Raw genomic sequence first — 16,750 nt, forward strand, 5'->3', positions numbered from 1 at the left:
GCGGTCTCTTACAGGGATCTGCCGCTCCAGGCACAGGTTGAAGCGCTTCTTCTCTCCCGGCTTCAGCCTCCGCAGTGGGACCCGCGTTTCTCCGATGAACTCGTTATGACTCAGTTTGTCTTCATCACAGACCGAGATCCTGAGGAGACAGAGCGGAGTCCGGTGAGGAAGATGGACGCCTCACACTCACATCTCGGCTGGATTCATGCAAAACGAAGGGCAAACATTCACCCATCCCACACTCAGGTTAGACAGTTTTCTTTAACAATTTCAGCTATAATACCGCCATCTGGCATCCCGATATTAAGCCCACATCACACCACCTTAGGGTACCGCAATAATATAAAGAATCCTAGAAAAATACCACATAAGGGGAAGTTCTCACTGGGCGTTTTTGTTGCTTTTTTTCTGCAGCAAAACCTGATTTCTTGGCAGGAAAGAAGCTGTGGCAAAAACACATGTTTTAGTGCCTTTTTGTTTGCGGTTTTGTTGCGTTTTTTTCATGCGTTTTTGGGGCTAACTTGTGTCTCTTTGTGCATACTAATAAAGTTGAGTGCCCCCAGAGATAGAAAACAAACTACTTCCTGTAGAACCGTGCCTCCTTTGAAAAGGCCGCAATTCATGTGCCACTACAGTAAAACCACACTGACAGAAGAAAAGCCGGCAATTCATCTGCCGGGTTCTGTAAAATCACTGCAGGAGCCAACAGGATAGAAGAGATGAATTACATACAGCAAACCCATATAGAATAGGTAGATATATAGATGTCAGTGACAAATACAATTAGTATAGTGTTTGTGCAAAACACTGGACATGTATTTAATTAATAAAAGATTATTTTTCTGAAAAAAATGGCGAGGGCTCCAGCGTAATTTTCAAAACCAGCAGAGGGAAAGCCGACATCTGGGGGCAGATGTTTATAGCCTGAGAAGGGGTTAATACCCATGGAGCTTCCCAGGCTATTAATATCAATTCACAACTGTATACTTAACCTTTCCTGGCTATTAAAATGGGGGACCCCTCAAAAAATGTACGTGGGGTCCCCATATAATTAATAACCAGCAAAAGCTATGCAGACAGCTGCGAGCTGATATTAATAGCCCAGGAAGGGGTCATGGATACTGCCCCCCCAGGCTAAAAACATCAGCTCTCAGCTGCCCCAGAAAAGGTGCATCTCTAAGATGCGCCAATTCTGGCACTTAGCCTCTCTCTTCCCACTTGCCCTGTAGCGGTTGCAAGTGGGGTAATAGTTGTGGCGGTTGAAGTCATCAAGCCCCAAGGTAAGTAATGGAGAAGTATCAATAAGACGCCCCCATTACTAACCCCATAGTCACATTGTAAGAAAACACAGACACCCAGAATAACGTCCTTTATTTGAAGTAATGACACAGACTCCTTTAATATTCTTAATTAAACCATACTTATGACCTCGCCTAAATCCTGTGAAGCCCTCGATCTCCTGTAATAAAAGTAAAAGAAAAAAGAAACAATATACCATACCTGTCCGACCCACACCATAATCCATATCTGGGGGATATACAGTTTTCAACCTGAACGGTGCTAAGATGCGTCCGTCCCAGCTGAAAACCACTGGTGAATGAGATGCTGCAGGCACAGCCTCAGTGACTAGCGCTGATGTCACTGAGCCTGCGTTCCCTGCCAGCTTGAACTGCGGTGACCTCTGGACCACGGGAAAATGCCAGTGAAGAGGTCACCGCAGTTCAGGCTGTGAGGGAGCGCAGGCTCAGTGCCGTCACCGCTAGTCACAGAAGCTGCGCCCGCAGCATCTCATTCGCCAATGGTTTTCAGCCGGGACAGTCGCATCTTGCACCGTCCAGGTTGAAAACTGTATATCCCCCAGATATGGATTATGGCGTGGGACACAACGATGAACAGGTATGGTATATTGTTGCTTTTTTATTTTATTTTTATTACAGGAGATCGAGGGCTTCGCTGGGATTAAGCGTAATAATATAAAGGGAAAACTGTTTAGTGTTATTTCAAATAAAATACTTTTTTCTGGCTGTGTCTTTATTTAACATGAAACTATAGGATTAGTAAAGGATAGGTGTCTTATAGAAGCCTCTTCATTATTAAGCCGTGGGTTTGAAGTCACCTGACAATACAAAGGTAACATGGGCCAGACAGCGCTCAGAGAATCTGTGCGCTCCGCCCCTTAAGTAAAGCCAAAGAAATTAGCGCTAAATATAACGGTCTATGTCTCTGGAACCGTATGGCGGATATAGAAAAAAATAAAGAAATAAATGCTCAGGGGAGCAGCAGGAATAAAACAAGTATAAAAACTGGACACTTTTGACCCGGTGACAGGACCCCTTCAAAATTCTTTTGAGGTTTTATTATCGCATCCTTCCTGGTACAGGTCACATGACTGGTTGGGCTCATGTCAGCATTCTGCTGTAAAGCCACAGGAAACATGTCGTGGTACATCATCTGGCGTTCTGCCTGCTCACCTCAGGATCTTTTTGGCCATGTCCTCGGGGGTGATGCCGCAATAAGTGAGGTTTTCGTTCCACGTGGGGTTCAGGGTGTTCCTCACAATTCGCGTCTTCAGCTTGTTTGCCTACGAAAAGAACGTTGGTTATTGCTTACAGCAGGCCCTCATTATACGGGGTAGATGGGTGCGATTCCTATGTGTTATATATCAGGGACCCCCTGAAAGTTCTTGCTGTCCTTATGTCCCCACAGTATCCAGCTAGACCTGACTAATCAGATGATCGATGATACGATTAGCATCGATCCAGGCCTGACTAGGGGAGCGCAGACGCAGATGGCTGGGATGAAGGTTATTACATTAGGCCCTAATAGACGAGCCCAGAGAGACTCATTAGACCAGTGCCAGACTGTGCTGTATCAGCAGCTCGGGGATCGGCAGGGCAGCAGCGCCCAACAGTGATCAGTACGGATGGCAGAATGACCGGCTCACTGTGTAATAAAGGATTAAGAACACACATTCAGTGTGCACACGCGACCAGGGTGGGCACACGCGACCAGGGTGGGCACACGTGACCAGGGTGGGCACACGTGACCAGGGTAGGCACACGTGACCAGGGTAGGCACACGTGACCAGGGTAGGCACATATGATTAGGGTGGGCAGGGGCACTGCAGACAGGATTAAACTGAAGTGATTGATATCAAGGACATATTAGTCAGGTCACTGTCCGCACAGCTCACTCTGGCAATGCCATGTTACACCATCAGGTTGGTGCCAATCTACACTACCTCGGATGTGCCGATCTACATCACTCTGAGAGAGACAATTTCAACCATCTTGACACTGCCAACCTTCACCTCCTTAAAAGTACCATTCTACTTCACCTGGGCAGTGCTGTACTACATGATCCTGGCAGTGCCAAGCTTCAGCATCTTGGAATTGTCCATCTACATTATATGGGCAGCAGCAACCTACACAGCCTGGGCATTGCCAATCAAAACCACTTGTGTAATTACAACCTATACCACCTTGGAAGTGCCAGTCTAGATCACACCTACAGTACCAACCTATGTTATCTGGATAGCGGCAAATTACATCACTCAGGCCGTCCCCAACTACCGCACCCAGGTGATGCCAAGCTACAGCACATTGAAAGTACCGGTCTACATCACAACAGCCATGCAAACCTACATCCCAGGGGCCATGCCAGTCTACATCACAGAGGCAGTACCAGTCTACATCACATGGGCAGTGCCAGTCTACATTACATGGGCAGTGCCAGACAACACCACATGGGCAGTGCCAGTCTACATCACAGAGGCATTACCAGTCTACATCACATGGGCACTGCCAGTCTACATCACATGGTCAGTGCCAGTCTACATCACATGGGCAGTGCCAGACAACATCACATGGGCAGTGTGAGTCTGCATCACATGGGCAGTGCCAGTCTACATCACATGGGCAGTGTGAGTCTGCATCACATGGGCAGTGCCAGACAACATCACATGGGCAGTGCCAGTCTACATTACATGGGCAGTGTGAGTCTGCATCACATGGGCAGTGTGAGTCTACATCACATGGACAGTGCCAGACAACATCACATGGTCAGTGCCAGTCTACATTACATGGGCAGTGTGAGTCTACATCACATGGGCAGTGCCAGTCTACATCACATGGGCAGTGCCAGTCTACATCACATGGGCAGTGCCAGTCTACATCACATGGACAGTGCCAGTCTGCATCACATGGGCAGTGCCAGTCTACATTACATGGGCAGTGTGAGTCTGCATCACATGGGCAGTGTGAGTCTACATCACATGGACAGTGCCAGACAACATCACATGGTCAGTGCCAGTCTACATTACATGGGCAGTGTGAGTCTACATCACATGGGCAGTGCCAGTCTACATCACATGGGCAGTGCCAGTCTACATCACATGGACAGTGCCAGTCTGCATCACATGGGCAGTGCCAGTCTACATCATATGGGCAGTGCCAGTCTGCATCACATGGGCAGTGCCAGTCTACATCACATGGTCAGTGCCAGTCTACATTACATGGGCAGTGTGAGTCTACATCACATGGGCAGTGCCAGTCTACATCACATGGGCAGTGCCAGTCAACATCACATGGTCAGTGCCAGTCTACATTACATGGGCAGTGTGAGTCTACATCACATGGGCAGTGCCAGTCTACATCACATGGGCAGTGCCAGTCTACATCACATGGGCAGTGCCAGACAACATCACATGGGCAGTGTGAGTCTGCATCACATGGGCAGTGCCAGACAACATCACATGGGCAGTGCCAGTCTACATTACATGGGCAGTGTGAGTCTGCATCACATGGGCAGTGTGAGTCTACATCACATGGACAGTGCCAGACAACATCACATGGGCAGTGCCAGTCTACATTACATGGGCTGTGTGAGTCTGCATCACATGGGCAGTGTGAGTCTACATCACATGGACAGTGCCAGACAACATCACATGGTCAGTGCCAGTCTACATTACATGGGCAGTGTGAGTCTACATCACATGGGCAGTGCCAGTCTACATCACATGGTCAGTGCCAGTCTACATCACATGGACAGTGCCAGTCTGCATCACATGGGCAGTGCCAGTCTACATCATATGGGCAGTGCCAGTCTGCATCACATGGGCAGTGCCAGACAACATCACATGGGCAGTGCCAGTCTACATTACATGGGCAGTGTGAGTCTGCATCACATGGGCAGTGTGAGTCTACATCACATGGACAGTGCCAGACAACATCACATGGTCAGTGCCAATCTACATTACATGGGCAGTGTGAGTCTACATCACATGGGCAGTGCCAGTCTACATCACATGGTCAGTGCCAGTCTACATCACATGGACAGTGCCAGTCTGCATCACATGGGCAGTGCCAGTCTACATCATATGGGCAGTGCCAGTCTGCATCACATGGGCAGTGCCAGTCTACATCACATGGGCAGTGCCAGTCTACATCACATGGGCAGTGCCAGTCTACATCATATCGGCAGTGCGAGTCTACATCATATGGGCAGTGCCAGTCCGCATCACATGGGCAGTATCTGTCTACATCCCAGGGGCAGTGTCAGTGTATATACCAGGGGCAGTGCCAGTGTACATCCCAGGGGCAGTGTCAGTCTACATCCCAGGGGCATTGCCAGTTTACATCCCAGGGGCAGTACCAGTCTGCATCATATGGGCAGTGCCAGTGTACATCCCAGGGGCAGTGCCAGTGTACATCCCAGGGGCAGTGCCAGTCTACATCCCAGAGGCAGTGCCAGCCTGCAGGGCATGTACTGTGGTGCTCTACTCTCTACAGTGCCAGGCTGTACGTTGCGGGGGTGCGGGCAGACAGTAATGTGGGCAGCACCTTGCAGGCTCCCGGCAGGAGATGGATCTTCACGTACGGGTCAGCAAGGCCGTTGAAGTCCATTGGTTTCAGTCCCTGAAAAGTAGAAGAGAGAATTGATCACTGACGCTGCTCCCTGTACTGGTCTCCAGTCACAGCTCCACTGTGTCGTGCAGCTGCAGAACCTCTTCCCTCACTGCTGCACTCTATGGGTTCAGTGTCTGTACGTGGCATGCTCCGCTGTAGGGCATGCTGGGAGATGTAGTGCTTACATAATGTAATTCGGTGATTTGAGACTGCAGCTTGTGGTGTGACTAGAGCAGTGGACGCCACCAGTAAGTGTGTGGGTTTGGATCTTAGGATATCCTATGTTTCCGGCGTCACGACCTCGCCACGGATCCCCAGTGGCGCTTATGGCGCTGAGCCACGCGATCTGTGTCACTAACAGGCTTAGCGGATTTCATGTGTCCGCCGGGGATTACGGGTAATACCTGCTGGGGTTTATGGAAGAGTGGGGATTATAGGGACGATGAGACACATCAGCTGCCCCCGCAACCAGCACTGCACCATGCAGGATGACAGCAGCCCCGAGTCACCTGCGGGAACCATCCTCAGCCCAGGACCCCCACTGACTCTCCCCCAGGACCAGGGGGAGCAGCACAGGTCAATACGGGAGCGGGCGAGCAGTCACCCCAGGGGGCCCTCAGTATTACAGACCGTGCCTGGGGCCCCGGGGGCTTCACTGCAGTCCACGGTGCCCGATAAATCATCCGTCATTACTGGCAGCCACGAGACACACGGGAAACACGTGAGTGATCCTCCATGACGAGGTGCCACCACGTTTACCGCCATATACTCAGCACCGTGCAGTCACGTTCTCATCCGCGCTCCTCCATGATAATTATATCAGGATTAGGTACATGTATCACACGCCGCACAGTCATATACAGTTCCTTGCGAAAGTATTTCCCCCTGGAACTTTTCAACCTTTTCCCACATATCTGTCATGATCCAGCATGGATCTGACAGTTTAAATGGATAAGTGAACTTTTTTTCCTTTGACTTGGTGCCAAAGTGATGTGATTGCCCCCGGTGGCCATTAGAATTATTACACGTGGTGTCGTTCATTCTAAGTTGCCCCGGTGGTGGTGAGTGGTAGTGCACTTTAGTTTCTTTGGTTTAGTGCACGTAATTATAATTCAGGTGTTAGGCTCTATAAAAGAGAGCCAGGTGTGTTCAATCACTGTTGGTGATATTGTGAGTTCGTCATTTGGGAAGGAAGCCTGGGTGATGAAGGAGCTGAACATGAGTCCTGCACAGCCCAGCCAGAGGGGACGAGTGGCAGCTAGGTGGTCTGCAAGAAGGGCTGGCATGGCGTGGTGGAGTCACAGTTTATGGTGTTGGCAGGAAGTGCTTGCATAGCTTGGTGGAGTGACGACTATGGAGAGAGTTGCACTCAGCATGCGGGACTTGGTTGCTGAGAGCTGGACTCAAGCATGCTTGACTTTTTGGGCAGGAGCTGAACTCATCTTTGGGACTCTGTTACTGGACTTCTGCAATTGGTGGTGGACTCTGCTCCAAGGCTGCACTATGGTGAAGGATCCAGTTATGGTGATGGATCCGGGTGGAGAAGATGCACGCAGGTGGTGGGCTCTGTTGCTAGGAGCATATGCAACAGAGCAAAGCTAAGTGGTGTTTCCCCTGTATTGTCTTTTTCCCTCATGTGTGTTTAGTGCAGTGGTGGGATTAGTTTCCGCACCGACCAATTCCCTAGTGAGGGTTTAGGTTCAGGGCGAGCTAGGGGTTTTAGGTTCCTGGGTGTCGCCCGGTGCGGAACCGACATAGGGAACGTTAGGAGTGCAGGGACACTGGCTCAGGGGAGTTCAGGAGGTCTCCACTTCCCTATTCCCTATTGGAGGGCCCACCATTGTTAATGTTACCCAGGTTCCCCCTTTATTATTTAAATTCGCCAGTTGGAGGCGGGGTTTCCAGACTACTTTATGTATAACGTGTAATACCTAAATTCGCCAGTTGGAGGCGGTTGTATCCAGCTGCACGTTTTATTATTTAAATTCGCCCAACTGGAGGCGGTGTATCCAGGGTCACGTGCGTCACATGGGTTCGCCTTGCGGTACTCGCTGCGTCCAGACACACGTGACCGTGACAATATCATGCTTCAAACATAAAGATACCAAATGTAAATTTTTGGTGAAGAATCAATAAGTGGGACACAATTGTGAAGTTGAACGATATTTATTGGTTATTTTACATTTTTGTGTAAATTCAAAAACTGAAAAGTGCAGCGTGCAATATTATTCAGCCCCTGTAACTTAATACTTTTTTGCCTCACCTTTTGCTGCGGTTACAGCTGCAGTCTCTTGGGGGATGTCTCTATCAGTTTTGTACATCGAGAGACTGAAATTCTCGCCCATTCTTCCTTGGCAAACAGCTCGCGCTCAGTGAGGTTGGATGGAGATCGTTTGTGAACAGCAGTTTTCAGCTCTTTCCACAGATTCTCGATTGGATTCAGGTCTGGACTGTGACTTGGCCATTCTAACCCCTGGTGACGTTTATTTGTGAACCATTCCATTGTAGATTTTGCTTTATGTTTGGGATCATTGTCTTGTTGGAAGACAAATCTCCATCCCAGTCTCAGGTCTTTTGCAGACTCCAACAGGTTTTCTTCAAGAATGGTCCTGTATTTGGCTCCATCCATCTTCCCATCAATTTTAACCATCTTCCCTGTCCCTGCTGAAGAAAAGCAGGCCCAAACCATGATGCTGCCACCACCATGTCTGACAGTGGGGATGGTGTGTTCAGGGTGATGAGCTGTGTTGCCTTTACGCCAAACATATCGTTTGGCATTGTTGCCAAAATGTTCGATTTTGGTTTCATCTGACCAGAGCACCTTCTTCCACATGTTTGGTGTCTCCCAGGTGGCTTGTTGCAAACTTTAAACAACACTTTTTATGGATATCTTTGAGAAATGGCTTTCTTCTTGCCACTCTTCCGTAAAGGCCAGATTTGTGCAGTGTACGACTGATTGTTGTCCTATGGACAGACTGTCCCGCCTCAGCTGTAGATCTCTGCAGTTCGTCCAGAGTGATCATGGGCCTCTTGGCTGCATCTCTGATCAGTCTTCTCCTTGTTGGAGATGAAAGTTTAGAGGGACGGCCGGGTCTTGGTAGATTTGCAGTGGGATGATACTCCTTCCATTTCAGTATGATCGCTTGCACAGTGCTCCTTGGGATGTTTAAAGTTTTGGAAATCATTTTGTATCCAAATCCGGCTTTAAACTTCTCCACAACAGTATCACGGACCTGCCTGTTGTGTTCCTTGATCTTCATGATGCTCTCTGTGCTTCAAACAGAACCCTGAGACTATCACAGAGCAGGTGCATTTATACGGAGACTTGATTACACACAGGTGGATTATATTTATCATCATTAGTCATTTAGGACAACATTGGATCATTCAGAGATCCACAATGAACTTCTGGAGTGAGTTAGCTGCACTGAAAGTAAAGGGGCTGAATAATATTGCACGCCCCACTTTTCTGTTTTTGCATTTCCACAAAAATGTAAAATAACCAATAAATTTCGTTCCACTTCACAATTGTGTCCCACTTGTTGTTGATTCTTCACCAAAAATTTACATTTGGTATCTTTATGTTTGAAGCATGATATGTGGGAAAAGGTTGAAAAGTTCCAAGGGGCTGAATACTTTCGCAAGGCACTGTACATGGCAGATGTCAGCGGGTAGGCCGTGCAGACAACGCATTAGAAGGGACGGTCGCAGACATCGCCGCCTCATTACACCCCGCCCCGTCATGGCGGTCGCCTACCTTCGCTCTCAGGATCTCGCACTGTAAGATGCATTTTTCTTGATCATAAAATAATTCAAATTCCAGAGTTCCCAGAGACGCTGAAACGACAAGAAGATGAAATGTCAGAAATAAGCCGTCCTCTCCCCTGACGCCCACACATCGCAAAATACCTATCTAATGCGGTGGAATACTGCAATCATGTGTACTCCAGTCACACCCAGAGCTGCATCCATAATTCTGCTATATAATACAGGAGCTTCTCACTAAATGAGAATATCATCAAGAAGTGAATTTATTTCAGTTCTTCAATACAGACAGTGACTCTCCTGTATTCTATAGAGTCATTACACACAGAGTGATCTATGTCACGGGTTTATTTCTGGTAATGTTGATGATTATGGCTTACAGCCAATGAGAACCCAAAAGTCATTATCTCAGTAAGTTAGAATAATTAACAATAAACACCTGTAAAGGCTCCTAAGTGTTTATAAAGGTCCCTTAGTCTGTTTCGCTAGCTCCACAATCATGGGGAAGACTGCTGACCTGACAGATGTCCAGAAGGCCGTCACTGACACACTCCACAATCATGGGGAAGACTGCTGATATGACAGATGTCCAGAAGGCAGCCACTGACACACTCCACAATCATGGGGAAGACTGCTGACCTGACAGATGTCCAGAAGGCCGTCACTGACACACTCCACAAGGAGGGGAAGCCACAAAAGGTCATTGCTAAAGAAGCCGGCTGTTCACAGAGCGCTGTATCCAAGAATATTAATGGAAAGTGGAGTGGAAGGAAAAGGTGTGGGAGAAAAGGTGCACAAGCAACTGGAGAGGCCACAATCCAAGCTGCTGGAGGTCCAGTGTGAAGTCTCCACCATCAGTGATGGTTTGGGGAGCCATGTCATCTGCTGGTGTAGGTCCACTGTGTTTTATCAAGACCAAAGTCAGCGCAGCCGTCTACCAGGACATGTTAGAGCTCTTCATGCTTCCCTCTGCTGACAAGCTTTATGGAGATGGGAATGTCATTCTCCAGCGGGACTTGGCCCCTGTCCACACTGCCAAAAGTACCAATACCTGGTGTAAAGACAACAGTATCACTGGGCTTGATTGGCCGCAAACTCGCCTGACCTTAACCCCATAGAGAATCTATGGAGTATTGTCAAGAGGAAGATGAGAGACACCAGACCCCACAATGCAGACGAGCTGAAGGCTGCTATCAAAGCGACCTGGGCTTCCATAACCCCTCAGCAGTGCCACAGGCTGATCGCCTCCATGCCACGCCGCATTGATGCAGAAGGAGCCCGACCAAGTACTGAGTGCATTTACTGATCATACATTCCAGGAGGACGACATTTCGGATTTTGCAATCATTTTCAAGCTTGTGTTATAAAGTATTCTAATTTCCTGAGATAATGACTTTTGGGTTCTCATTGGCTGTAAGCCGTAATCATCAACATTACCAGAAATAACCCCGTGACATAGATCACTCTGTGTGTAATGACTCTAGAGAATAGAGGAGAGGCACTGTCTGTATTGAAGAACTGAAATAAATTCACTTTTAGATGATATTCTAATTTTGTGAGAAGCTCCTGTATGTGTTCTACTCCTGTCACACCCGGAGCTGCATACATAATTCTGATATGTGTTCTACTCCACTCACTCCCAGAGCTGCATCCATAATTTTGCCGTTACATCAGGTGATGTCAGGTGTCTGCTCTGGAACAAATTGACCTGCACATCTTTCTGATCTAATGAACCATTGGTCCAAATCTGAGTGGATGAGCGGCGGAGGCTCATTAGCTGCTGAGCGGTGAGCACGGCCCCTGCTGATGCTTCATCATCCTTGTACCAGGGTGGGGGGACTTCATCTTGTCCACCAGTAAACTCACATAGAGCGAAGCCCCCGGCTACCTCACCTCATAGTAATGACTAAAGGGTGGGGAGCAGTCCGTGTGAGAGTGGAGGGGTGGGGAGCAGTCGGTGTGAGTGGAGAGGTGAGGAGCAGTCGGTGTGAGTGGAGGGATGGGGAAGAGTCAGTGTGAGTGGAGGGGTGGGGAGCAGTTGGTGTGAGTGGAGGGGTGGGGAAGAGTCGGTGTGAGAGTGGAGAGGTGGGGAGCAGTCGGTTTGAGTGGAGAGTTGGGGAGCAGTTGGTGTGAGTGGAGAGGTGAGGAGTAGTCGGTGTGAGTGGAGGGGTGGGGAGCAGTCGGTGTGAGTGGAGGGGTGGGGAGCAGTTGGTGTGAGTGGAGAGGTGAGGAGTAGTCGGTGTGAGTGGAGGGGTGGGGAGCAGTCGGTGTGAGTGGAGGGGTGGGGAGCAGTTGGTGTGAGAGTGGAGAGGTGGGGAGCAGTCGGTTTGAGTGGAGAGGTGGGGAGCAGTCGGTTTGAATGGAGAGGTGGGGAGCAGTCGGTGTGAGAGTGGAGGGGTGGGGAGCAGTTGGTGTGAGTGGAGAGGTGAGGAGTAGTCGGTGTGAGTGGAGGGGTGGGGAAGAGTCAGTGTGAGTGGAGGGGTGGGGAGCAGTTGGTGTGAGAGTGGAGAGGTGGGGAGCAGTCAGTGTGAGTGGAGAGGTGGGGAGCAGTCGGCTTGAATGGAGAGGTGGGGAGCAGTCGGTTTGAATGGAGAGGTGGGGAGCAGTCGGTGTGAGAGTGGAGGGGTGGGGAGCAGTTGGTGTGAGTGGAGAGGTGAGGAGCAGTCGGTGTGAGTGGAGGGGTGGGGAAGAGTCAGTGTGAGTGGATGGGTGGGGAGCAGTTGGTGTGAGTGGAGGGGTGGGGAAGAGTCGGTGTGAGTGATAGGATGGGAAGCAGTCGGTGTGAGTGGAGGGGTGGATAGCAGTCAGTGTGAGTGAAGGGGTGGGGAGCAGTCGGTGTGAGTGGAAGGGTGGGGAGCAGTCGGTGTGAGTGGAGGGGTGGGAAGCAGTCATTGTGAGTGGAGGGGTGGGGAGCAGTTGGTGTAAGTGGAGGGGTGGGGAGAAGTCGGTGTAAGTGGAGGGGTGGGAAGCAGTCAGTGTGAGTGGAGGGGTGGGGAGCAGTCGGTGTGAGTGGAGGGGTGGGGAAGAGTCAGTGTGAGTGGAGAGGTGAGGAGCAGTCAGTGTGAGAGTGAAGAGGTGGGGATCAGTCGGTTTGAGTGGAGAGGTGGGGATCAGTCGGTGTGAGAGTGGAGGGGTGGGGAGCAGTCGGTGTGAGTGGAGAGGTGAGGAGCAGTCGGTGTGAGTGGAGGGGTGGGGAAGAGTCAGTGTGAATGGAAGGGTGGGGAGCAGTCAGTGTGAGTGGAGGGGTGGGGAGCAGTTGGTGTGAGTGGAGGGGTGGGGAGCAGTCGTTGTGAGTGGAGGGGTGGGGAGCAGTCGGTGTGAGTGGAGGGGTGGGTAGCAATCGGTGTGAGTGGAGGGGTGGGGAGCAGTCGGTGTGAGTGGAGGGGTGGGGAGCAGTCGGTGTAAGTGGAGGGGTGGGAAGCAGTCGTTGTGAGTGGAGGGGTGGGGAGCAGTCGGTGTGAGTGGAGGGGTGGGGAGCAGTAGGTGTGAGTGGAGGGGTGGGGAGTAGTCGGTGTGAGTGGAGGGGTGGGGAGCAGTCGGTGTGAGCACCCTCAGTCCCGGTGTATGTTACATAGTTACATACTGCCGTCATCGGAGTCATAGTTGTCTAGGTCATCAGCGTCGTCCACGTGTTCGGCCGCCTGATGCGGGATGTCCAGTGGTGAGAGGTTGTGGGGTTGTCCTGTGGGGGACGCGGCGCCCTCCGGCCACGGACTGTATCTCGGGAAGTAGTCGGAGATTTGCTGGATGGGTCGGATGGGTCCGGGGCACACGTTTATCGCCATATGCTCCTGGATGTTGATGGGAACCTTATCACCACGCCGCACCGTCATCAGAGTGTCTGAGGGCGAGAGAAGGGTGAGAACGGCATCATACAGCAGTTTAGATACGCAAATTACATTAGGTAGATACAGGAGCTTAGATACAAATGTGCAATTTGGTAAACAAATTATTGGATACATGCTAATATGAGATACAGAAGACAGGGAGGTTAGATACATGACATACAGAAGACAGGGAGGATAGATACATGACATAGGAAGACAGGGAGGATAGATACATGACATAGGAAGACAGGGAGGTTAGATACATGACATACAGAAGACACGGAAGTTAGATACATGACACACAGAAGACAGGGAGGTTAGATACATTACACACAGAAGACAGGGAGGTTAGATACATGACATACAGAAGACAGGGAGGTTAGATACATGACATACAGAAGACGGAGGTTAGATACATTACATACAGAAGACAGGGAGGTTAGATACATGACATACAGAAGACAGGGAGGTTAGATACATTAAATACAGAAGACAGGGAGGTTAGATACATGACACACAGAAGACAGGGAGGTTAGGTACATGACATACAGAAGACAGGGAGGTTAGGAACATGACATACAGAAGACGAAGGTTAGATACATAACATACAGAAGACACGGAGGTTAGATACATTAAAAACAAAAGACAGGGAGGTTAGATACATGACATACAGAAGACGAAGGTTAGATACATTACATACAGAAGACACGGAGGTTAGATACATTACATACAGAAGACAGGGATGTTAGATACATGACATACAGAAGACAGGGAGGTTAGATACATTAAATACAGAAGACAGGGAGGTTAGATACATGACACACAGAAGACAGGGAGGTTAGGTACATGATATACAGAAGACAGGGAGGTTAGGTACATGACATACAGAAGACGAAGGTTAGATACATTACATACAGAAGACACGGAGGTTAGATACATTACATACAGAAGACAGGGAGGTTAGATACATGACATACAGAAGACAGGGAGGTTAGATACATTAAATACAGAAGACAGGGAGGTTAGATACATGACACACAGAAGACAGGGAGGTTAGGTACATGACATACAGAAGACGAAGGTTAGATACATTACATACAGAAGACACGGAGGTTAGATACATTACATACAGAAGACAGGGAGGTTAGATACATGACATACAGAAGACAGGGAGGTTAGATACATGACATACAGAAGACAGGGAGGTTAGATACATGACATACAGAAGACAGGGAGGTTAGATACATTAAATACAGAAGACAGGGAGGTTAGATACATGACACACAGAAGACAGGGAGGTTAGGTACATGACATACAGAAGACAGGGAGGTTAGGTACATGACATACAGAAGACGAAGGTTAGATACATTACATACAGAAGACACGGAGGTTAGATACATAACATACAGAAGACAGGGAGGTTAGATACATGACATACAGAAGACGAAGGTTAGATACATTACATACAGAAGACACGGAGGTTAGATACATTACATACAGAAGACAGGGAGGTTAGATACATGACTACATGACATACAGAAGACAGGGAGGTTAGATACATTAAATACAGAAGACAGGGAGGTTAGATACATGACACACAGAAGACAGGGAGGTTAGGTACATGACATACAGAAGACAGGGAGGTTAGGTACATGACATACAGAAGACGAAGGTTAGATACATTACATACAGAATACACGAAGGTTAGATACATTACATACAGAAGACAGGGAGGTTAGATACATGACATACAGAAGACAGGGAGGTTACATACATGACATCCAGAAGACAGGGAGGTTAGATACATGACATACAGGAGACAGGGAGGTTAGATACATTATACACAGAAGACAGGGAGGTTATATACATTACATACAGAAGACAGGGAGGTTAGATACATGACATACAGAAGACAGGGAGGTTAGATACATTACATACAGAAGACAGGGAGGTTAGATACATTACATACAGAAGACAGGGAGGTTACATACATGACATACAGAAGACAGGGAGGTTACATACATGACATCCAGAAGACAGGGAGGTTAGATACATGACATACAGGAGACAGGGAGGTTAGATACATTACATACAGAAGACAGGGAGGTTAGATACATTATACACAGAAGACAGGGAGGTTAGATACATTACATACAGAAGACAGGGACGTTAGATACATGACACGCCCAAGACAGGGAGGTTAGATACATTACATACAGAAGACAGGGAGGTTAGATACATTATACACAGAAGACAGGGAGGTTAGATACATTACATACAGAGAAAATTGTGACCTGATCTGTAATTTGGAAGATAAATGCAGAAGATGATGAACGTGAGGCTCGGATATACTGGGACCAGTACAGAGATGTGGGGGCAGCAGTTATTGGATATCGGCGGATCGGGGCGGTAGGATTTGTGGGGTGATGGATAGTGATGGGATTGTGCAGACTCCAGTAATGCAGAACAGATAAGATCAGGAGATATTGAAGAATTGGCTGGTAAGAAAGGAAGATTGAGGAGATAATGAGGATGGAGAGCAGAGGGAAGAGCAGCTCCTGCAGATAGACTGCAGCACAGTGTTCAGATATGAGAGAGGGGTCTGCACCACAGATGGCAACAGGTCATATATAATAACAGGAGTGCAGGAAATGAGAGCGTGCAAAACATGGAGAGTACATGAGAGAGTAGAGGGTCAGGCAGGTAGAGTGCAGGAGAGAGTAGAAAGTCAGGCAGGTAGAGCACAGAATGCAGTAGAATGTTGGGCAGGTAGAGTGCAGGAGAGAGTAGAGATCAGGGAGGTGGAGTGCAGGAGAGAGTAGAACATTAGGCAGGTATAGAGCTGGAGAAAGTAGAGGGTCAGGCAGGAGAGAGTAAAGAGTTAGGAAGGTAGAGAGCAGGAAAGAGTAGAGGGTCAGGCAGGAAATAGTAGAGGGTCAGGAAGGAGAGAGTTAAGCAGGTAGCGAGCAGAAGAGAGTAGAGGGTCAGGCTCTGGTGACACCCTGCAGGTTGTAGGTGATGGTTGATCGTACAGATTCTGTAGGAGGAGTGTGACAGGTCCTTGTATGCGGATAAGAAATGGAAGACAGCGAATAGATGTTGGTTTGGGGTCACCAAAGCTGGTCATGTCCTGTAGGATCCTGCCCATGGACCTTTTATTCTTCACCTGCCCATGGACCCCATATTCTGTTATTGCCCATGGACCCTATATTCTGCACCTGCCCAAGGACCGTATAATCTGCACCTGCCCAT

The 16,750-nt window shown here is 48.8% G+C and overlaps 1 protein-coding gene across 1 annotated transcript in view; it reads right to left on the reverse strand.

Moving 5' to 3' along the window:
- Positions 1-16,750, reverse strand: part of DOC2A (double C2 domain alpha) — a 66,316-nt gene that overhangs the window by 36,068 nt on the left and 13,498 nt on the right. The window contains exons 2-6 of the mRNA XM_073547422.1: positions 13,255-13,512; positions 9,664-9,743; positions 5,841-5,915; positions 2,472-2,581; positions 13-139 (exon numbers count right to left, since the gene is read on the reverse strand). Of these exons, the coding sequence (XP_073403523.1) occupies positions 13-139; positions 2,472-2,581; positions 5,841-5,915; positions 9,664-9,743; positions 13,255-13,504 (642 nt within the window). The 5' untranslated portion in view covers positions 13,505-13,512. The remainder of the gene's footprint in view (positions 1-12; positions 140-2,471; positions 2,582-5,840; positions 5,916-9,663; positions 9,744-13,254; positions 13,513-16,750) is intronic.

The sequence above is a fragment of the Dendrobates tinctorius genome, unplaced genomic scaffold, assembly GCF_039654945.1.
Source record: "Dendrobates tinctorius isolate UK_male_01 unplaced genomic scaffold, ASM3965494v1 ptg000152l, whole genome shotgun sequence".
NCBI classification, from domain to species: Eukaryota; Metazoa; Chordata; class Amphibia; order Anura; family Dendrobatidae; genus Dendrobates; species Dendrobates tinctorius.